The sequence below is a fragment of the Myodes glareolus genome, chromosome 7 (genome assembly GCF_982192425.1).
Source record: "Myodes glareolus chromosome 7, mMyoGla1.1, whole genome shotgun sequence".
In the NCBI taxonomy this organism is placed as follows: Eukaryota; Metazoa; Chordata; class Mammalia; order Rodentia; family Cricetidae; genus Myodes; species Myodes glareolus.
Window position 1 is genome coordinate 24640945 of NC_142032.1, and position 24707 is coordinate 24665651.

The 24707-nt window shown below is 39.2% G+C and overlaps 1 protein-coding gene across 3 annotated transcripts in view; it reads right to left on the reverse strand.

Annotated features, from left to right (window-relative positions):
• The window catches only part of Exoc6 (exocyst complex component 6), a 156510-nt gene that overhangs the window by 55914 nt on the left and 75889 nt on the right, over window positions 1-24707 (reverse strand). For all 3 annotated transcript variants that reach the window (XM_085693835.2, XM_048438928.3, XM_085693836.2), the window contains exons 15-18: window positions 22905-23014; window positions 21372-21483; window positions 20291-20425; window positions 8398-8577 (exon numbers count right to left, since the gene is read on the reverse strand). In XM_085693835.2, the coding sequence (XP_085549961.2) occupies window positions 8398-8577; window positions 20291-20425; window positions 21372-21483; window positions 22905-23014 (537 nt within the window). The remainder of the gene's footprint in view (window positions 1-8397; window positions 8578-20290; window positions 20426-21371; window positions 21484-22904; window positions 23015-24707) is intronic.

The following is a 24707-nucleotide window of genomic DNA, read 5'->3' on the forward strand; positions in this document are numbered from 1 at the left end:
GAGACCTGTCCTAATCCACTGGCTTCCTACAAAACTCCCATGGTTATTTGATTCTAAAAGCCTTTCCATTATTGCTATTACTTCTTCTAATAAAGTCCTGACCAGGAGCAATTCAGAATAGTACTTTCTACAATGTTTAACACTGGGAGAGAACTTGAGAATGCTGTTACATTCACTTAGAACTAAAACTTCTTTCCAAGATTTGCCAGCATTTAGTTAACTGAGACATCAACAACCAATGTACACCAAGTTCACGGTCTCAATGTGAATCCACAATGGGGCAAAACTTTGCTGGTATGTTATAAGCATCTTATAGAAATAAAAATTATGAAAAACTTATAAAGAAACAGAATATTTCTGGAATACATGAAAAATTGCTAAATGTGAAAGTATTCTTTTCAAGCAAAACAAATAAGAAAAAAATCTCTCAGAACATGTTTTGGCAAAAAAAGGTCCAGTATTATCAAGCCAGGCATGAGAAATTAAAGGAACCACAGGCTCTGGGAAACAGAATATCTTTCATATATTAAGAAAGTAATGAAGATGCACAGGACTTGGGATGGAAACAGCTTCATGTCCATCATGTACCACCTATGAACTTCAGCAAACAATGGAAAATGATCGAACAACAACAAAATAAGCTCCTCAGAGACAGTAGCTCAAGGGGCAGATTGTAGCCATGGACAGAAGGCCAGCTCACCATCCCCAAAAATATTAAAATAGGAACATGATCTTAGTGTGCTTAGAACTTGTTATGTATCTTCCAGGGATGGCACGCAGACACCCAAAATGGTCCAACATTTGACATCCACTGTAGGCTTTTCTGCAATACAGCCTCTAACAAAACTAGGTGGTCTCCAACTCCTGGTAATAGGACTGTCTACCTTTATACCAAGAAGGTTGGAAAAGCACCAAAATTTGCATGTGGTGTGTGCCCAGGTAGACTCTGAGGGGCTCGTGCTCTAAGACCTAAGTCCTTATGAGACTCTCTAAAACAAAGAGTCAGTCATCAGGGCCTAGGGGAGAGCCATGTGTACTAAGTGTGTCTGCGACGGGATAGGTGTGCTTCCCTACTGAGGAGCAGAAAATCATTGAAAAGTGAAAGCGTTGAAGGCACAAACACAGTCAGAAAGATAAATATGAAGAATTTACATAAAACTCAAGGCACATTCTACAAAAAGACTTTGTTATACTCGTGGGGTGTTGCAAGTTTGGGCAATTAAATGCTTTAAATACCAACAGATAGGTCATTCATGTTCTTCACATAAAGGAAAATGCATTCAGTATGTGCAGTTTTGAAAGGCATTTTCTGTTTAGGTATCTTCTCTTGACACAGGGTCTCTCACTCTAGTCATGGCTGACCTGCAGAAAGAACTTAATGTAATCCCTGTTTGCACTATTTCTCTCACAGTTACTTAAAAATGCTTACCAAGTACTTTGTATGATACTACAGAAAATACAAAGATGAGTAGATACATTTCCTAGAAGGGGACAAAATTCTATTGAGAGAAGGAGGAATCCACAAATGGCATGCATAGAAGGCAAAATATGAAAAGAAAGGGTAGAAGGGGAAAGTAACCTCATGTAGTGTGATCAGCAAAAGCTGTGTGAAAGAGGCTGCATCAGAGAGAACTCTGGGAGAAGATCCAAGCATTTTATAACTATAAATGAAGCTAAGATAGACTGATTCAGGACATAATAAATATACCAGTTTGGATAAAGCACAAGTTGAGTAATGTTTTCAGAAATATATCAAGAAAGATTATTTTTGCTAGCCCATGGAATTTTTATTTAATTTAGCACAATTAAAAACTCTTAAGTTTTGAATGGAAAGTAAGATTAGGCCATGCTTTAGAAAACACAACCTGCACTTGTGGGTTACACAGAATAAGGTAAGAGAGCTGGTGCAGACCAATCAGGACACAGGGACAACAGAAAAGGAAGAATACATGATAGAAACATTTACATTTTACACGCTAAATTAGGTTGACCCCATAAGAAGAAATTTCAGTATCTAATCATGTATTAGCTCTTATTCTGGCTGTTAAGAACACACAACTAGAGACAGAAAGGACAAATACAGTAAAAGTAAATAAAACTTCAATAAAATCATTTTTAAAAGTAGGGGTTAAGGTGATTCAGAAGAGCAGTCCTGGACTGGAAAGAGAAAGAAATATTTGCACTGGGTCATGATCACATGGCTCAGGTAAGTTGTGTTGTGTAACAGTTTCCTTCAAGATTAAAACATTTCATCTTGCAGACAAGTTCTTTAGACAGGAAGTATACAACTCAAAATAGCTTCAGGAAGTCCCTGAAACTGATCAGATTCACTAGGCCCCTCCCTGCAGAGCAGACAGGTCAAGCTGTTGAAAGACACTCCCAGACAAATCAAGGAGCAAAGAAGACACTGAGACCAGGTCAGTTGCCTAGAAGAAGCAGAAACCAGCCGAGCTGCCTAGAGTCACTTAGAAGAGAGACACTCTCTAACTTGTTGAGCTGCCTGCAGTTTGTGCAATGTGCTCCAGAACCCCAGCTTTTGTGAGCTGTCACCCACGATGGGGTGGGCCTTGGTGGCACAGCTGTCTTTGAGTCATTTATGATTCCGTTAGTAACTCTTTATCCATATTCCTAAAAGTCCTATAAGTAACCCCAATAAAACTCACTGGTTCAAAGCTGAACTCTGGTGGTATCCTGTGATGGTTAAAATTATATTGATCGCTAGCTTTATGTTTAAAAGTTTAAAATCTCTGTGCTTAAGAAAATAAAGCAAAATTAGACCACCAGAGGTTAAGGACTATTAAGGGTTAATTTCTTACTGCTGTCTCTGCCTCTGTAGACAAAAGTTTATGTGCATGAGAGAACCTACCGCTTGCACTTAAACAGAATGTAACTTTGTGGTTTTTGCCTTTGTAAGCCCCTGACTGAAATGGCTGGATGCTGAGTCCTGGATAGATCTGTCACCAGTACAGGAATAAAACCTTTTCTTTGTTAAGATGTATTCATAGTCATACTGGTGAAATCTCTGAACAGCCCAGACCCACAACAATCCATACTTTGGTCTGTGTGGTTCCCTATCTGTGGTGTGGTGGTGAGGTGTGCTGTGTGTTACATCTCCCCAGGAAAAACTCTGTCACATAACACACGGACTCATGAATCAAAGAGACTCACGAACAGTGTGGACTCATGGATCACATAGGTCCATGAATAGTATGGGCTCATGTAGTCCATGGGCTCATGAATTGCTCTGACTTTGTACTTGGCTAATTCCCCCCAAGTGTACTGTGGTAAACTGTCGTAGATAAAGAGCATTCAGGAGAAGTATAAAGTCTTCAAAGGAGATGGTGCTAACAACTAATAGCTTCTGAGCATCCGTTAGATGCCAGGTATTCCTCTAAACACCTGGTGCATCTTATTTCATTCAGTCCTCACAAGAGAACCATGTCAGGCATACTCTCATTAGCATCACTTTATGGGGGAAAGACCTCAGAGAGGTTCCCAAAGCATTGCCATGCCCGTAGATATTTCCTATTGCCTTTCGTAATAAATTCCAGAAAATCCTGTCTTACCAAAACAGCTAACAATATCTTCAAACTTGTTTCCACAGTCTACAAATATATTAAGCGCAATGTCAAAATAAAGTAAATCTTATTTTTTCTTGGAAAAATAAGCCTGTGGGAAGTTTATCATTTTCTAATTTACATGCTAACTTTAGCTTGTATCTACTTACCGACAAGGCTGCATAATCATTGGTGTTTGTCTTAGTCTGATAAGGAAGTAAGGAGGCAATCAAATGAAAAAGGGAAATGTATTCTAATTACAACAGAAGAAACATTCAAAGCAGCAAAACTAAATACAGAATAAAACAAGAAGAGTATGTGTGCTGCTATATCAGAAAGGCATTAGCTACCACAGGCATGTGATGGTCATTTCATTTTGAAGATTTGTAGGTGAGCTTTTACATACACATTAATCAGATAAGTTTTTCTCCAAACATTTGTACACTTAGTGAAGCTGAACTGTCATCATTAACATAATGAGCTTTAGCAGTTACTAAATGTGTGTTGAACTGGCAAATTTAACAAATTCTTTGCTCTAGAGCAGTGGCTCTCAAACTTTAATTAACAATAATAATATTAAGAATTAAGCAATAAGTTAAAATGCAGTTTGAGCTACAGAAATTATATTAGGTCTACAACATGCACTGAACCTGAACATTTAGCAAGTAGTGCTAGATGATTCTAATTCAAAAAGAAATAAAATGTCTATTTCTTCATAAGTAACAACATTATGGAGAACACAAGGTTCTAAGGGTGCTCTGAAAGGGTAAGTCACTATGTTCCAACATAATTCATGTAGCTTAAACTAAATTCTTTAAAGAATGAAGGCTTGCATCTTACAGCAAATTAAATATATTTTGTTCCCTAAGAAGTGAATAGTAAGCCAAAGTAAAAACTAAATTACTGGTCACAATTTAACTGCATATAAGCCTCTGCTGGCTTCTTCTTTTAGAATATCAATGATTAACAAAATATCAATTTCTTAAGTTAAAGGATTAAATTAAAACACTGCTTATTTTTTAAATTATTTTATTTTTCTTACTTTTTTTTCTTGTGGAGATAGAGTCTATGTGGCATAGTAATCAGATAAATTTTCTCCAGTTTATGATCCTCCTGAGAGCTAGGACTACAGACATGTACCATCCATTACATTTCAAGAATAAATGCATAATGTTTAGGTATCATTAAAAACTTAGCAGAGAAAAGTACTAACTTAGAAGCGTGAGTCAAGCTTTCGTTAGCACAGTTGAGCTCAGAGCCTGCTAATTAGTGGAAGTTGAACTTCTAGTAGAGATGAGACTGGACATCAAATACACAAATGTAAACTTGGGAAAATTCAGCCACCTAAGCGAACGAAGCTTGCACTTAGTAGAGCTGACAACTGCTGGCTACGAAATTCATACTTCAGGCAGACTGGGCTGGACTCTAGATAGCCACTAAGTCCTTCCTAGATTTAACTTCCAATAACTTTTCTGATTAATTATGCCATCATACTCACTTACTTAACTGTTTTCCATAATCGTTAAAGTATATATAGATATAATGGGAAATACATATGTCACAGAATCAAGGCAAAATGCAGTTAAAATTTTAGCAACTTTGTTAAGAAAAGTCAGTCACCAGCAAGACAATCCTATTAGTCATCGGAACTGGGTTCCTTCCGTCACTGCTCATATTATACTACTTTTAGAGGTTTCAAGACAGGGTTTCTCTGTGTAGCTTTGGCAGTCCTGGAACTTGCTTTTTAGAACAGGCTGGCTTCAAACTCACAGAGATCTGCATGCCTCTGCCTCCTGAGTGCTGGGATTAAAGGCGTGTGCCACCATTACAGAATATGAATTATATTCAGTGAAGCACACAAATATTGCATAAACAGTCTACATTTAAAAATTAACACTAATAAGAAAAGTTGTAAATATATATTCTTGCATTTTAAATATAATTCTTTCTGGTCACATAAAAGAAAAGATAATAAAAAGCCAATGGTTCTACTCTTGATTTGAAAGTTCCCTCTACAGTTTACAGTCAAGAGAACAGGTATAACTCACAAAAACTGAACCAACAAAGGAAAAGAAAGTCCTGACTTTCTAGCACCCACATGGAGAGTCAGAACTACTTGTAACTCTAGTTCCAGGGACTTGTACACTCTTTGCTGGTCTCTGCCTGCACTGAACACATGTGATGCACTTACATTACATGGAGGCAAAACACTCATGCACATAAAAATCAATATGGTAGATAATATGTTTTGCATCCAAATATAGAAGCAAAATAGACAGAACCAAATCAGCTTTTAAAAGGATAAATTATTCAAAAACAGAGAAAATGAAGACAAACAGGGAAAATCAAAAAATGCTTTCTGAAAGACAGGTGATGGAGCAGTGCAGAGAAAGCCACTGTCCGCTGCACACGACTGGAGAGCCACAGTGCAGCTGGAAGCCAGCTGTACAGGCACAGGGAAGGCAAATATGACAGCAATGGACATGAGAGTGGAGAACAGGGAAAATAAGCTGGAGAGCAACCTGAGGACAGCTGAAGCTGTAGATATAGGGAGAAGAAAGGAAGGAGAAAGTAAAAAGAGGGAAAAGGGTAAAGAGGAGAAAGGCAGGACAAGGCAGGGCAGAGCAGGGCAGGGGATGGGAGGGCATAAGAGAAGGCAGGAGGTAATTTTGTGGAATCAGTGGAAAATGAAAATAGTCCTTTATTCAAAAATTTATGAACTTGAAGCTAAAAACAGCAGAATATCAAATCCTATTCAGAAGTCGCCGGTCTGGGGAAGACTACAGTTGCACAGGTCACATGCTAAAGAAAGTGGCTCCAGGGGACGGCCCAGCGGTTAAGATCACTAGCTGCTCTTACAGAGGACTCATGTTTGGTTCCCGGCTCCCACAGGAGCCAGCTTACAGCCAGTTACAGCCTGTAACTCCTGCTCCAGAAGATCAGATGTTCTCTTTTGTCCTCTATGGGCATCCACACACATACACACAAATGTACACACATAACACCTAAATAAAAAGATAACAAATCTTTAAAAAAGAAATCAGTCCTGAAAACATAAACTCATGACTAACTTCATTCCTGCTTGTTCTAAGGAGAAGAGCCCTAAGCAAAATGCTAAACAAACAAAAAAGTATATATAAATAACCCAGTCAGACTCCTACTCAGGGAAAAAGATTTAACAAATGCATGTATATAAACATGCACGCATATGCACACACACAGTATTTATATATAACAGTAAAGTAAAGCCATGTCAATTCAGCAACTGTTCCTTGCTAAAACCAAAATAGAAACTATGGGATTTTCACAGTGTGGGAGAAAAGTTTCCTCCATGAAAGTCTGTGAATAAGAAGATTTAAGGAACACAAAGAACATACTATATTCCAAAGACAGACACAGAAGAGCATCAGGAATCATGAAAGGGGAGGCAGAGGAGCTGAAAAGAATGGAAAACACAAAGGTTATGCAAAGAAAAGTGGGTAACAGGCTGTAGTTCCAACCCTGGCTTTCTGGATATGAGGACCCAAAGCCAAAAGCACAAGGTAAGCCAGGCAGTCCAGGAAAGGCTAGCAGTCCTGGTCACAGGACACGCCCACAGTTGCCACATGCCTTGAACCCAATAGTCAGGTGAGCAGATGGGGAAATTTGGTATGGCAGTGATAGCTCAGCAGGGGAAGAATTCATTTTTGTCACTGTGGTGGTGTGAAAGAAAGTGATCCCCAAAGGGAGTGGCACTACTAGAAGGTGTGGCCTTGTTGGAAGAAGTGTGTCACTATGGGAGCAGGCTTTGAGGTCTCTTTTGCTCAAGTTTCCCTTAGTGTGGCAGTCAGTTGACTTCCTGTTGCCTGCAAGATACAGCACTCTCAGCTATTCCTCTAGCACCACATCTGCCTGCACATCACCATGCTCCTCATCATGATATCAGACTAAACCTCTGCAACTGCAAGCGAGCCATCCCAATGAATGCTTCTTTGTAAATGTTGTCCTGGTCATGGTGTCCCTTCACAGCAATAAAAACCCTAAGACAGTCAATCTCTACAACTTGGGGAGTGCTACAGCCAGGCACAACCTTAAAAGGGGCATTGTTTGAGCTAGATAAAGGCAGGATGAGTATGTTTTAAATACATGATATATGTATAACTATGTCATAATGAAACTCATTATTTTATAGAACAAAAATAATTTAAAGGGTTTTTTCTTCCTGAATATTTTCTTTAAACTATTCTATTTAACTATTTACAACAAAAGAGCAATTGATATTGGAAACACTGGGGTTGCTTTCTCATTTCAAACAAAAGAAATAGCTAGTAGTATTTCTTTAGGTTCTACAATAAATATTTTATTTTTAAATTCAGCTATATCTTATGCGATAGGACGTGCTGATTAGTTTTCTGTCAACTTGATACAAGCTAGAGTCATCTGGGATGGATGGATGGATGGATGGATGGATGGATGGATGGATGAATAGACAGACTGACAGACAGACAGACAGTTTAAAATAGCTAATATTTTCTTGTACCCTGTAAGCTAGAAAAAAACAATTGATTATACTGACTTTTATACAAACTCCTATTAAAGATTATTTCTATTTAAATCTATACTGTTGATTTCACGGGTTTGTTTTTGCTTTTAACAGGAAGCTATAGTTATTTCAGTTAAAAAGTACAATGAATTAAAACCTCAGACAACTTCAGCTAGATTCTTTATCAAGTGATTTATAATAATAGAAAAATAAATGCACAAACTAAGAGGTTGCTTTAAACAGGAAAGCACCCAATATTAAATCTGAAGATGGATTTTAGAAAGCAAACTTACAATATCAGAAATGGTTTATACTTACAGGCAAATGAGTGAACACTTGAAAGATGCTCCTCAAAAAATTAATAAGATCCATTAAATAACCACTTGCTCTTCCATCCGACTCAGCCATTGTCCAGTCATAATCAGCTAGCTGAACAAATTCGTCAATTTTTTGATTGAGTTTGGTATATATTTCCCCTTCTGCTGCATGTCGAGCATCCTGAGGAGACAAAAGACAGCAGTAAGAAACAGTTACAGAAGCAAGTGTCCTTAAATTTTTAAATTTTAAGTGTTTTGTTTTATACAGTGAAGGTGTTTTCTGATAACTCAAAGCTGATCTGAATGGTGTCACGTTTGCTTTCCTTCCCAATTCTAATGTCAACCTTTTGGTCTTAAGAGGCCTGTCTTTGTTTCCTTCCCTACTGCTGTGGTGAAACACCCTGACAAACCAACTTAAGGGAGACCCTGTTTATTCCATTCATCACACACGGATGCCAGCTGCTGCTCAGTAACCTTTCTTTACATACAGAAATCCCAGATCCCAGCCAGAAGAAGGTGCCACTCACAGTGCCTTCCCTCCTTCCTCAATTAAACAAGAGAGTCCCCTACAGGCATGCCCAGTGGTTCATCTCCAGGATGATTCCAGATTCGTCCAGCCCAAAATACATCACATATGAACCCCTGACTTGTTCTCCTAACAGCCTATGAGAACGGCCCTTAGGAAGAACAGAAGCCAGAAAGCAGAGGTTGTTGAGAATGCAGACACCACACAGAGTCACTAAGGGAAAGTAAGTTGGATATCACAGAGAAAATGGAAGATAGTTGTCTTCATGGATGGCTTGTTTTAGAATCTTCCTCCCGTTACAAACAATAAGTTGAGGTCCCTTATAAAATGGTATAGCATTACTTATAACTTAAGTACATGCTCCTGTATATTTTGTCTGTCTGTCTGTCTGTCTGTCTGTCTGTCTGTCTGTCTGTCTCTCTCTCTCTCTCTCTCTCTCTCTCTCTCTTTCTGAAACAAGGTTTCTCTGTGGCTTTGGAGCCTGTCCTGGATCTACCTCTTGTAGACCAGGCTGGTCTTGAACTCACATAGATCCACCTGCCTCTGCCTCCCAAGTGCTGGGATTAAAGGTGAGCACACAATACCTATTACAGTATAAATTCATGCAAATTGACTCCTAATTGAATGTAAATACACGCAAATCAACTCCAGCCACATTATCAGGGATATCTTTATTTGACCTAAATCAGGGTTCTCTGGGGCAAAAATCCCTTTCCCCATGGGGAAACAATTAGGGGCATTTTTTTTAATAAAGAGGATACCTATGATGTTATAGTTTTGATTCATAAATGGTTAACCAAGAGCTAAAAAGTAAGCATTGGAAAATAACACGTCCAGAGACATCTTTTAAAAACTCCAACATATAGTGAGTGTGGTGGCCCATACTTCAATTCCAGCAATCAGGAGACAGGACAGACAGACCTCTGTGAGTTCAATGCGAACCTAGTCTATGTAGTGAGCTCCAGGTCAGCCAAGAATACACAGTGAAACCTTGTCTGAAAACAAAACAATAACAATAACACAAACACACAACAACAATAACAAAATCCTTTGACATTTTCCTGGAAAACTGGAAGAGTTTTTCTCTGGGGCAGGGTTCATGTCCAGAAAGGGCCTGAGAGGGTCTTAGCTCTCATTAGGACTCCCTGAAAGCTAAAGCAGAATCATTAACTTCAGTCTCAGTTTTTAAGGCATGCCCCAGCACACACACAGAGTCTCTCACAAGACATGGATTTAATGATTCTAGGCTTTCAGGGGCCTTCTCCATCTAATCACTAGCTGACCGTGAAGCTAAGCAAGTAGACCAGGGCCACACAAAGAAAATAGACTTCACAAGTTCAATCCAGAAAAATAATAAAGTGCCAATAGGAGGACCAACAAACCCAAGGATTAAGGAATACCCATGTCCAAAACTGCCTTATTATTTCATTTTAAATGCCTGGTATCAATAAAAATTACAAACCATATAACAGATAGGAAAACATGGCCTCTCTAAGAAAGAGAGAGCAACCAGTAGAAGAATCTTTGACGAAGCCCAGTTACTAGACTACAAGACAAAACTTCACATAAACTATCAAAACATGGACAAAGAGCAAAAGGAAACCTTTAAAAACTCTTTAGTCAAGCAGTGGTGGCACATGCCTTTAATCCCAGCACTCCTAATCCCAGGAGGTAGAGGCAGGAGGATCTCTGTGAGCTTGAGGCCAGCCTGGTCTACAAGAGCTAGTTCCAGGATAGGCTCCAAAGCTACAAAGAAGTCCTCTCTTGAAAAAACAAAATCAAAAACAAACCTCTTATAAGAAACAAGGAAAATACCTCAGTAAGTAAGTAACTATAAACAGTCAAATTACTAAGATGCATTAAGTTAAATGGGAAAGAATCATTAGAAAGGTTCAGTATCTGATGGAAGAAACAGATGATGAGCAATATAAAGCAACTAGACCTAACACAAATCTGCAGCACACTCCACTCAGCAATAGCTGGCCACATATTATTTCCTAAAAATAGAAAAAGATGAACTTAAAGGTTAAACACAGATTTCACAGCTGTGTTGATTTCTCAGGAGACAGGGAAGGGTACCTGTAAGGGACAAATGTAGACATGGCATTCAGAATAAAGACACAAGCCTGGATGAGCACAGGACTCTGACCTCATCTGGGCAGGTTCTTTATGCAGCAGTTGGCAGTTAACACAGAAACTGACAACTTGTCCAAGTGCAGAGAGTAAGTGCCTGGGAAGTGTTAAGCATCAATGAGACATTTATACCATGCCCCCATCCCTCAAAGTTCGGGGACTATCTCAAAAGAAGGGGCAGAAAGGTCTAAAAAGAGGGTTTGGGAGAAGACGAGTAAAACTCTGTCTCTTGGACACAACAGGACCCTTGCACACACTGGCTCAGAGCAGCTGTGACTGCCTTCACAAGATCTGTACAAGATTAGGCCAGTCAGTATTCCAGCAGGTAGTGAAGAGGCATTCATGAGCCCCCACCCCTAACTGAGGAGCTACTAACAACTGATGGCTGATGGAAGAGGAAGTTTTCTTTAAAGGTGTTACCCTGGTAGGTTCTCACTAAGCCCTACACCTCTGAGTATATGACTCAGTGGGATAGAAATAAAAATAAAAAGAATACATGAAGTTGGGAGGGAGAGTGGATATGGGAGGTGTTAGGGAGGAGCAGAGGGTGAATATGACCTGTAGGGAGCCACCTGGAGAAATCGCCATTATAAGATGGCGCAGGTGGTCCTGCAGCTTGGAGGTAAACAATTCCTTATTTGATGTTGTCGCGTGGGGCTGAGCACCCTTTGCCTGCACTTGCGCAATTGAGTCTTGTCCCTGGCCAATCCCAAGGCCCCGGACACCAGCAGAATGGTATTCACCAATCAGGACAGTACCCGAGTCCCTCCACCCTACAAAAGCAGCTGCCGCTTGGCTTTCGCGCTCTCTCTCGCTTTCTCTCTCTCTCGCTTTCTCTCTCTCTCTCGCTTTCTCTCTCTCTCGCTTTCTCTCTCTCTCTCGCTTTCTCTCTCTCTCACTTTCTCTCTCTCTCTCTCTCTCTCTCTCTCTCTCTCTCTCTCTCTCTCTCTCGCTTTTCGCTCTCCCTTCAACCAAGAGGCTCCAATAAAGTGTAATTTGAGAAGGATCCTCGACTTCGTGGTCGTTCTTCCTTGCTGGTCAAGGGGCGCGCCACAATGACCAAAATTCACTGTGTACATGCTTGAAATTATCAAAGAATTAACAAAAATATTTTTTAAAAAAAGTATTTATGATGCAAATAAAAATAAAAATATATGTACTAAATAAATAAAATAAATGCAGAAAATATAATCATGAACCCTTACCATTCTTTGTTTATATGCCCTTAAAAACTTCTTCCAAATAGATACTAGACAAAAAGGCAAATCTGAATGATTAAAATGTACCATGTCTAGCTTTGGTGTGTTTGTGGGGCCCATTCCACTTTTCACACTGCCCAACCATTTCCTTTCTCTGCCACACCTGGAGGGCAAGGAAAGCCACGCCCTGGGCAGCTTCTCCATCTATAGGCTTCACAGTAGGACTGGAACAGGAATTGCAACAAGGATCTTCTCTCTCTATTCAGAGGTCTAATACAGATATGACATAAACAATAAAAACTTTCAACGGTATCTCTTGCCAGATGTGGAAGAAAGTAAACATGGTATTGCAGGTGAAAGAAGAACTTAAGGTAAGTTAAAAAAGTGTCTTAGCTGTAAGTGTAAAAAAGTACTAAGTGTGATAACAGCAATGAGTTCTAACTCAGCTTTCAGTAACCTATCCTCCCTGAAAAGTCTAATGCAATTAAACTCAGAGAAATCTTTTTTTTTAAACATACTAATCCCAGTTCCCCCTCCCTCCTCTTCTCTCTTTCTCCCTACCTTCCCCACATCCCACCCCTCATGGTCTCCTCAGAGCGGGTAAGGCCTCCCCTGGGAAGTTAACTAAGTCTGTACAGATCCACCCACCCCCACCCACATGTCTAGGCTGAGCAAGGTATCTCCCCATAGGGAATGGGCTTACACAGCTGCTGTGGAAATCAATATGACAATTTCTCAGAAAATTAGGAATCAATCTACCTCAGCAATAACACTTTTGTGCATACACCCAAAGGAGGCACACTCACACCCACCACAAGGACATTTGTTCGACTACGTTCATAGCAGCATTATCTGCAATAGCAAGAAACTGGAAATAACTAGATGCCCCTCAACTGAAGAATGGATAAAGAAAAGGTGGTACATTTACACAATGGAGTACTACTCAGCAGTAAAAAATACCTTGAAATTTACAGGCAAATGGACAGAACTAGGAAAAAAAATCCTGAGTGAGATAACCCAGGCCCAGCAAGACAAGTATAATATGTACTTGCTCATAAGTAGATTCCAGACATAAAGCAAAGGATAACCAACCTACAGTCCACAACTCCAGAGAAGCTAGAACCCTCATCCAGAAATAGATAGATGGTGTGTGAAGTCCTTCTGTCTATGTGTTGCTTTTATTGGTTAATGAATAAAGGAACTGCTTTGGGCCTATAGCAGAGCTATAGGGGAACAGAGCTAGGTGGGGAAAACTAAACAGAATGGTAGGAAGAAGAAGGCAGAGTCAGAGAGACGCCATGGAGCTGCCAGAGTCAGACATGCCAAAACTTTGATGGTAAGCCACTACCACGTGGAAATACATAGATTAATGGAGATGGGTTAAATTAATATGCAAGAGCTGGCCAATAAGAAGCCAACAAGATCACTCAGTGAGTAGTGACACTGTGTAAGATAACTAATACATCACAATACCAAGATTTCCAAATTACACAATTTAACTTATTGACATCATTTGCAACTGAACAATTGCAAAGTAATATTTTGGAATGGTGCACTAGTAATTCAACAGTGGAGTCATCTTTAATGTGTATTAACCATAAGTAATGCAAATCCCTCTTTAACCTTCCTTGTTACATTAGGGAGTGGTGAGCTGTCATACGTTTGTGGCCCACAGAACTACACCATACCACACCTTAATGACACCACCTGTAGATCAATTTCTCAGAGCACCATAAAGATGTTTATCACTCTGTATTTCGTCCAGTGTTCATAATCAGCCCTTTCTTTCATGACTCATTACTCTAACTGAATCTAAGCATACTGATACAGGTCCCTGCAGAACTGCAGTGAGGAAGCATTACCAGAGCACAGACTGACAGAAGCTCAACACTCTGGAGCTCACTAACACTCCATTCGCTTCCAGGATCACCAGGCAAAGGAAACCGAGACACTGGCTATTCCTGCCGTCTACTCCATCCCCTACTCACACACACACCCCCTACCCATGACTGCTCCTGCTTTCTTGGGCTGTGCCTAATGCGGGCAAGAAGAAAAGAGAGATGCACAGCAGGTTTGTCTTTTACTCTTGGCCATAAGAGGCCAGTAATCTGCCTCTGGGCACTAAACTCCATCCACAAAAACTTAAAGCCAGTCCTTAAGAGACTCCTCCAAACAAAATTTTATATAAAAATATCCTACTCTTTTATGAGTCTATTTTAACTCTAGCCTTAAAAATCATTGCTGTATTTCCATTTTATTTATTTGTTTACTTATATATTTTTGGCTATTTAGAGACAGGTTTTCTGTGTTGCCCTGGCTGTCCTGGAACTTACTCTGTAGACCAGGCTGGCCTTGAACTCAAAGATCTGTCTGCCTCTGCCCCCCTACCCAGTGATGAAATTAAAGGTGTGTGTTCCCTTCCCAAACCGCCTGCATTCCCATTTTATAGCCACCTAGTTTTATTACGGTAAAACAAAGAATGTTATTAGTTCACAATCTCTTGAAAAAGCTTAAGTATGGGATGATTAAAACACTAATCACAAGTCAAAGAACCAAATACCTAGACATTTTGAAGCCATGTGGGAAAAAAAGTTTTAATCAGAAGGCAGAAAATATAAAACGACAATAAAATCACTTACGTTCTACTCAAATGAAGTAATTGTGTTTTCTGAGTCTGGGCATAGAGTTGTACACCTTTAATCCCATGCTAGAGAAGCAGAGGGAGGTGGATCTGTGAAGTCAAACCATCTACACAGTGAGTTCCAGGCCAAGTAGGGCTACAGTAAAACTTTGTCTCAAATAAAAAGTATGTGTTTTCTGGACTTAATGTTCAGAGAAAAAGTGATCCAGATTATGCTAGCTTGTTTCATTTTGTTTTGAAAAGGAACTAAGCAGAACTGAAGTGGAGAACATAACAGTTCACTATGTTTGTCACCGCTGCTATCAACTGTGGTGATTAACCTACTTTTCTAGGGTGACATCAAGAAGTTCTGTTTTTCCTATATACTGGGTTAAAATAAACTTTTCTCAGGACCTCTTTTAAATTAAGTGAGAGCATATTTTAGGACATATTAATGTCTTCCATAGACTATAATAGCAAGCAAAGAACTCTAAGTTAAAACTTTAGTGACTGCACTGGGTAGAAAAAAAAATCAGCTAGTACTTCTGACCAGGAGTAGTAAACATTCCAAAGGACTTCGCTATACACCGGGCTCTAAGCATTTTATAATCAGACAAATAAAATCACTGGGAAGTGCATGTGCCCTTGGCCCTGCATGAACTGACAAACTACTATATTCTCTTAATTAAGATGTAAAATTCAGCGTATAAAATAATACTCTTCCTTTGCTCGTTAAAGAAACAGTGCCCTCTAGAGACAGAAATGTATCTAGGAGAAAGTGCCAACCTCTACTTCCAAGGTATGAAAATGCTCTCCTACCATAAGCAGTGCTTCTCAGCCAAAGATGTGAAACAGAGCCACCTGAGGAACTGTTTAACATACACAAGTTTCTGCACCTCCCGGACTGGAAGCACATGTGTCCTGAATAAAGGCTAACAGATCAACTGTTAGTAAACTCCAACAACTTTCTGTTATCTATGGTTCCTTCTTTAAAAAGCACCCAAGTATGGTTTTGGAAAAATAACAGTTATGGATTTAGACAGAGTTGAACCCAGATCTAGCCCCAAAGATGGGTCCTGATGAGGTCAAGTTGATTGGTAATCCCCATCTTACCAGAAAAGAATCCGGTAATAGGTAGGCATGAGGTTTGGAGATGTGACCAGGTAGCATTTTACCACGGAGAGGAGCTATGTGGTCACCGTGTAGACTTGGTACACTGTAGAGTGTGGAGATGAAGCCAAGCTTGTATAGATTAGAGGTAACATAGATTAGAGGAAGAGATTCTGGGTCAGTCAACTTCACCCTCACCTGAAATCTGCCTATCCTTGGACCTTCCAGTCACAATGAGCAAACATTTTTCCCATTATTGTAATTTTCCTGTTATTTTTTTTAATGGGCCTTGATTTGTTGCCCAAGTTAGTCTTCAATTTCTGGGCTCAAGTGATCCTGCTGCCTAAGCATCCCACATAGCCAGAACACCCAGACCCCTTATTGTTTAAGGAAGTTTAAGTTGTTTTTCTTACCATTTTTTTCTGCTGATATCACTGATTAATACAAGTATCTCATTTGAAACAGTTCTGAACACTTGATAGGGGAGTTGATGAGAGAGTCCTAAAAGGTTTCTTGCCTTTGAAAAATGGCATGTCAGTTACATCAGGCCTTAGCCAAAGTTGGTTGACTCAACATTGCATATGAAACTTTGGGTGATTGCCCAGGTATTCAGTTGTCTCTTCCATTCGTTGCACATTTCAGAAGTTTCCCGCTTGTACTTCCAGGCTGCTTGAGTAAAATTATTTTCCTTCTCAGATCTTTGATGGAGTTGAAGATTAGATAGTTGTAGTTACCATCTACATTATTTAGACTCCCTGAGATAGAATGTTTAGCAGAACTTTTGTTATAGGTTTCTTGCTTAACATTGTTTGATGTTTGTAACTTTATATTTATTATTTGCTTCTATTACATATAGTTGTATTTGGTTTGGTTCTGTCTTATTTTAGAAAAAAGGGGGAGATGATAGGGGAGTTCAGCCAATCATATTCTGTTTTCGGGGCGTGCCGCCCTCAGGCAAAAGCCTGCCTATAAACCTTGCAAACGCGCTCCGCTAGCCCTCTTTTCGCCTGGCTCCTGTGTCCGGACGGATCGGTTGGATTCTGGTGTAAGCTGTTGTAAGTCTTACTTCTGTTTATTAAAGCTATATATTTTGTATCAAGATAGTCTGGGGACTTTTCTTTACCAATCGCCCTGCAGCTTCAAACACTTAAGGACAAAAAGGGCTACATTAATTTTAATCATTTAGATTAAAATTAAAATTAAGTTAGATTAAAATTAAAACCTTTTGGAGGCCTTAAAAATAGAAATGAGTGAAACCGAATAGAAAACCCGGATATCAATCCACACATCTTTGAACACCTAATCTTTGATAAAGAAGCAAAAAATATCAAATGGAAAAAAGAAAGCATATTTAACAAGTGGTGCTGGCATAATCTGATATCAACATGTAGAAAAATGAAAATCGACCCGTATCTATCACCATGCACAAAACTCAAGTTCAAATGGATCAAAGACTTCAACATAAAGCCAGCCACACTGGACCTTATAGAAGAGAAAGTGGGAAGTACACTTGAACACATTGGCACAGGGAACCACTTCCTAAATATAACCCCAGCAGCACAGATACTGAGAGGAACAATTAATAAATGGGACTTCCTGAAACTGAAAAGCTTCTGGAAAGCAAAGGACATTGTCAACAAGACAAAACCACAGCCTACAGAATGGGAAAACATTTTCACTAACCCCACATCAGACTCCAAAAGGTCTGATCTCCAAAATATACAAAGAACTCAAGAAATTGAACACCAAAAGATCACATAATCCAATAAAAAAAATGGAGTACAGACCTAAACAGAGAACTCTCAAAAGAGAAATCTAAAATGACTGAAAGACTCTTAAGGGAATGTTCAACGTCCTTAGTCATAGAGAAATGCAAATCAAAACAACTCTGAGATTCCATCTTACACTTGTAAGAATGGCCAAAATCAAAAAACACCGATGAAAACCTATGCTGGAGAGGTTGTGGGGAAAAGGGAATACTTCTGCATTGTTGGTGGGAATGCAAGCTGGTAGAACCCCTTTGGATGTCAGTGTGGCGATTTCTCAGAAAATTAGGAAACAACCTTCCTCAAGACCCAGTAATACCACTTTGGGGTATATATCCAAAGAATTCTCAATCATGCCACAAGGACATGTGCTCAACTATGGTCGTAGCAGCTTTGTTTGCCATAGCCAGAACCTGGAAACAACCTAAATGACCCTCAGTAGAAGAATGGATAAGAAAAATATGGAACATTTACACAATGGAGTACTACACAGCAGAAACAAATAACGACAGCTTGAATTTTGCAGGAAAATGGATGGAGCTAGAAAACATTATTTTGAGTGAGGTAACCCAGACACAGAAAGACAATTATCACATGTACTCACTCATAGATGGTTTTTAAACATAAAGCAAAGAAAGCCAGCCTATAAACCACAATCCTAGAGAACTTAGACAACAATGTGGACACTAAGAGAGATTTACATAGATCTAATCTACATGGGAAGTAGAAAGTAGAAAAAGATAAGATCTCCTGAGTAAACCAGGAGCATGGGGACCTTGGGAGAAGATTGAAGGGGGGAGGGGAGAGGCAGGGAGGGGAGCAGAGAAAAAGGTACAGCTCAATAAATATTAATAAAAAATATTTATATAGCAAAAAATAGAAATGAGAAAGTTGAAACCACCTCAACAAATGTGTCCTACTTAGCTAGTTTTTATTCTGACTTGAGAAACAATATGCCAATAAACCATTTCTGAACACTGAACTTTCTGGTTTGAATTACATGGCATACAGCATCCAATTCATCATCAAATGGCACTACTGATGCTAAAGACAGAGGGAAAATAGATTATCCCAAGAAAACCTAATATTCACTCATGAGAAGAAACTTGACAATGAGATGGACAGAAACTGTGTATTTTAAAAGCTAGGAAGATGCCTTTATTTGATACACAAGCATGAGGACCTGAGTTCAAGTCCCCAGAACCAACATAGAGTGGGTGCCACAGCAGGCATCTGCAATCCCAGCATTCCTACACTGCATGGGCAGCAGAGAGAGCGAGCCTGGTGTTCACAGCAACAGCACAGTCTCAAAGGAGAGGCCGACCCAGGAGCTTCTGAGGATTCTTCTCCCTGTCCTCTCTCTAGAAGTGCTGGGAAGACAGACACAGCTGTATTCAGCTTCTGGGGAGGGGGGAGTCTGGGGATCTGAGCTCAGGTCCTCGTGCTTGGTGATGTCATCTAGCATAGGGAAGAACAACTGAGTTGGGGAACAAATGCCCTGAGTGAAGGTGGGTGGCAGTGTCAACAGCCTGGAGGCACAGAAGGGACACTAGCAGGAGGAGGAAGCTGGCCAGTACAAGACTGCACTCTAGATGCCATGGGGTGAGGCACTCTGCACTACTGTGTACTCACCAATATGATGCCTGGCCTCATCCTAAACCCAAAGCAATAAAGACAAGGAACCCTGGACTGAAACTTGTGGAACTGCCAGCCAAAAGCAGGCTTTGCCACTCTGTTTCTTGGGTTCTATCGCAGCGACAGAGAGCTGCCACTGTCAGCAGCTCACCTACAGCTGAGGAGTAACAGAGGAAGAAAACAGGCTATGTCAGGCATGGTGGTGCACACTTTTAATCTCAGCACTCGGGAGGTAGAAAAGGCAGATCTCCGAGTTCGAGGACAGCCTGGTCTACAAACTGAGTTCCAGGACAGCCAGGGCTGTTACACAGAGAAACCCTGTCTTGAAAAACCAAAAAAAAAAAAAAAAAAAAAAAGAAGAAGAAGAAGAAAAGAAAAAGATAGAGAGAGGGAAAGAGGGAGAAGAATAAAGAAAATCAGATTATAAAAAAACGTGAAATTAATCTTGTATTCTGCTTAAACACCATTAATTGGTGAGTCTCTCAGCACATTCTATGGTCTCACACAAACTGAACTCTTTTCATCCTGACATAAAGGAGATTTGAATCTATTTTTCTTCATATCAAAACAGGAAGAGAAAGCAAACCTCACACTTCATTTTTAATTTCCAAATAAACACAAACATGTACATTTATTAAACTATGAACATATTCAGTTAGTCTAATTCAGTACTACCATTTATTATTAAAACATGAACAAACTATATTACAGAAAATCAAAACTATTTTTAGTACTTCATTAAGATGCTTAAATTGCTAAGAGAAACTCACACAACTGATCATCATTATGGGCAGTGATTATCTCTAATATATTCTCAGTGTTTAGAATATAATAAAAATTCTCTTTAATTTCTTAAAGTTTTCATACAATAATTGAGCAGAAGCTTTTGGTCAGGTTTTAGATACCTTAAAAGTAGAAAGTCCATAAAGCCTTGTGGTGTGAACGGTCTCTTGAGAAATGTTCGTGATGTTAGTTATAAAGTCCTCCAGGTATTTGCAGGCCTGCTCCAGGTGTGTTGTGTTTATGATGATCTGCACCAACTACAACACACAAAAGCCACAGTAAATACAGACCATGCCTGTGCAGGACTACTTGATTTTCAAAAAGCACAATCATTACTTCCAGTCTTCCTTTGTACTGTGTCTGCATAATTCCAGCAAAACAGGATACAACTGGTTATCTGACTTCCAAAGTATATCCTAAATACTTCTTACAAGAATTAATGTTGTTTTAAAAATAGGCATATTAGGAGTTCACAGCCAATTACTTTGAAATAACTTTCCATAGCAATTTGCAGATCCCATACACTTAACAAGTACAAAATGAGGATTGTGACTGTCTATGTAAAGGCTGAAGTCTATTCCCTTCACACCTCCAACTGTCTACTACTCCCCCAAGTAAACTCTTCCCTCCTATTTCCTTTTTTTAAGGTTTTTTTTTTTAAAATTTCAATGTGTGTCTTATTTGCACAGCATGTGCATGCAGTGGTGGTGCCTAGAAGAGGGTGTCAGACCCCCTGGATCTGAGTTACAGATGCTGCCAGCTGCCATGTGGGTGCTGGGAATTGAACCCAGGTCCTCTGGATGAACAAATAGTGCTCTTAACTGTTGAGCTATCTCTCTAGCTCCTCTCTCACATTTTGAATTGTACTGATGTTTTTACTTTTTTAAAAGCATACTTACATTAATAAATTTTAAATGCAAAGCTACAGAATAACATTTCACATTTTTTGTTGTTATTGGATGTGTAAGGGTGTTTTGCCTGCATGTGTGTCTGTGCAACACATGCATGCCTGGGGCTCACAGAGGCCAGAAGAAGGCATCAGGTCCTCTGAAACTGAAGTTGCAGATGGTTATGAGCTGCCATGTGTGTAGTGGAAATCTAACCCAGGTCCTCTGTAAGAGCAATTATACGCTCTTTCTCTGAGCAATCTCTCTGGCCCCAATTTTTCCAAATAGAACATTTGATTATATTATTTCTTCTTACCTCTGTCAAACCTATATGAGGTTTTCTAATAAGGTTCAGTAAACAGCTACTCAGAATTCTGGTCAGCAGCAGATTTGTTGATTTCCTAAGCATATCATCTATTTCTGTTGAGCTAAAAACAAATGTTAATATTGATAAAATTTCCCAAGACCACAATTAGTTAACATTCTCAATAATGTAATATAACTTACTAAAGTAATTTTTTCTATGTCCTATCTTTTGTATCATATAAAATCATATAACCTTATTTTCATATGCATGTATATATTATATAAATAGCAATAATTTATTGAGCTACAAACTTCAATTTCATTTTAAAAGTGATCATTTCCCCTAAAGCAGAATGTTCATTTATAACATAACTTAAATATACCAAATCAATCAATATAAAAGATCATGAGCTACTTTGTACAAAGCATTATTATAATTCTATTGTAAAGCAGTCAGTTTGTAAGTCACTTTATATACAGTAAGAGCTAAAAGTTATTTCTAAAATACAAATAGCGAGACTAGGGGTACAGCTGGGTGGTAAAGTGCTTGCCTGGCATATACGAGGCCATACAATACCAGAGCAGTAGGAGATGGTGAGATCTGATGCACCTCTGGTCCCTACCTGAATTATCCACGTAGCACTCCTACCTACAGCATGACAATCAAAAATGTCCCTAGGCTAGGTATTGCAAATTGCAAGGAAATAGTTTTCAGCAGGGAAAACCAAAATTATCCCATTAGAACTCCTGTCTTAAATATGAGTAAAATTTTATCAGCCTTTATATAAAGCTATTCCAAAATGTCAAATTTCTATACTTCTCCAAATTTAACAGTAGGTTAATTAAGTATGAATTTCTGTATTCCAAGAATCAACATTTAGCTTAGACATAAGTATTTGTAAGAATAGTCAAACTGCATACATTACCAATTTACAAAATCTTAAAGCAGTTACTGTTTCAGATTTAGCTCTGTAGTTTTAGGAATAATTTGTAGAACTGAAGTGGAATGCAATTGAATGAATGTTAATATTTCAAGGTAAAAGGTCATTGCTGATGAAATCTCCCTTCACATGTCTTTTAAGAGAGACGAAGGGGCTGGAGCGACGGCTCAGCAGTTAAGATCCATAGCTGCTGTTCCAGCTCCCACACTGTGGCTCACAACCAAATGCAACTCCAGGGATCTGATGCCCTCTTCTGGTCTTCTTGGGCACCAGGTATGCATACATACATGCAGGCAAAACATCTACACCCACAGAATAAAATACTACTACTAACAATATATAGGCAAAGGATATGTGACAAAATATTTATTACTGTTAAATCTAGATGCTGAAGGCAAAGAACTTTCCCATCAAATCATCTGTGTCATATGTGTCTCAACATCAAAAAAACAGAAAGTTAAATAAGATAGTTACAGCAACCTAACCTGAATATAACTCAAATAATGAAGCCTTTCCAACCAGATGACAGGTCACTAAGAGTCATGGTTTGGAAAGAAAGTACTGGCACTTCCTTAAAGCAGGTTTCACGTTAATGAGCTTACCTTCGGTGTAGGGACTCTGAAAATTTAAGGCTGGCATAAATAAATTCTTTAACTTGAATATAAATAAGAGGCACTGACTGGGACATGGGAAACTTCTTTGGGAAAGATTGCTGTAAAGAGAAAGTGAAAACTGTTTCTGAGACTTTAAAAAAAACATTCTAGCCTCTATAAAGGTAAAAAGTAAAGATGATTTCACAATTGATATAGTTGCATAAAATTCTATGGTTATATTTCTACATTATTTTTATCTGTTCTGCTTTATGCTTTTAACTTTCATCTATTTATTTAGTTAGTTAGCTAGCTGTTTTGAGACAGAATCTCACTAGGTAGCCTCCTGGCTGGTCTTGAACCTGTAGTTCTCCTGATTTTGTTTCCCAAAGGCTAGGATTACAGGCATGTACTGCCATGTCTAGCCTACTTTTAATTTTAAACAAATACTTTATTATTTATTTATCTATTTTTAAAGCACAGCCATTGCCTTCAGTGATGTCACGCACTTTTAATCCCAGCACTTGAGAGGCAGAAGCAGGTGAATCTCTGAGTTCAAGGCCAGTCTGGTCTATAGAGCAAATTTCAGGTTTACACCAGAAAAATCCAGATTTATACAGAGAAACCCTGTCTGAACAAAACAAAACAAAAGAGTACAGTCACTTAATCCTATGCTTAGATCATAGTATCAGACTCTGCTGAGCACAGACTGCACATGTCAACGTTACTTTGTGTCCTGGTAACACAAGCACTACACAGGCCATGCTTAGCTGTTTGCTTCTTTCTAGTCACAAGAGATGGGTGGCCATGAAAAGAACAGACCAGTTTTCTGACTCAGAGAGCTTTTGTTTGGGCTTGTTTTGTTTTGTTTTGTTTGTTTTTGTTGTTTATTTTTAATAAGTATGTATTTGCATATGATGTGAAGTGTCTACCTGGTGTATGCACAAAAGAGAAAACCAAGTACCTGCTCTACCGCTCTTCACCTTACTCCCTTGAAGAGTCTCTTGCTGAGTCTGGAGGAGGCCAGCAGTCAGCCATTCTCCTGTCTCTGCACCATGGTGGCACAGGGGTCATAGGCAGACATAGCTTAATCTGGCTATTATGTGGGCGCTTGGGGATCCGAGTTCAGGTCCTCACATTTATGCAGCAAACGCTCTTACCTACTGAGCCATCTCCTCAGCCCAGGTTCTTAGCAACAGTAACAACCCTCATATAAGTGTCACTGAAGGTGTGAGGTCACTTAAGATGGCATCCGCTGTAGTCCAAGTTTCAGAACATATCTTAGTTTTTCTGATCACCTTGCCATGATTTACTTCTAAACCATTTTATCAGCCAATATTCACTTGAAAATTCTCAATCACCAAAAACGGAAAATCTTCCAAGATCTTAACCCCAAAGTCCCTCATTTATTCTTTAGAGTTAACTAGGCGTCTACCTTCATACTGATTGCACCCTTGCTATGTCTGTGAGCAGGCCCCACTAGACCACTACCAACTCCCTAGTTAAGTCCGTTTGGCCTCTCTGAGGACCTGGTGCAGTGGCCTCTTCTTCTGAAACAAACTCTCCTTCCTCCCTGAGATCCTGCCCAAGCCTGGCTTTCTCTCCTTCAGCTTCTCTACCTGCTCTATTTCTCTTACTCAGCTATCTCTTTATTATTGCTACGACTCACAGCTTTGTCCTAAATAAATTTCAAAGAGCTAGAAAAACAAAAATAAGAGAAAAATAAAAATTTAAAAGGTGATTACTATGCAAAATATAATATTCACTTTGGATTTTGTGTCTGAGAGTTGTGTGCATGTTCATGTATGCATTTTT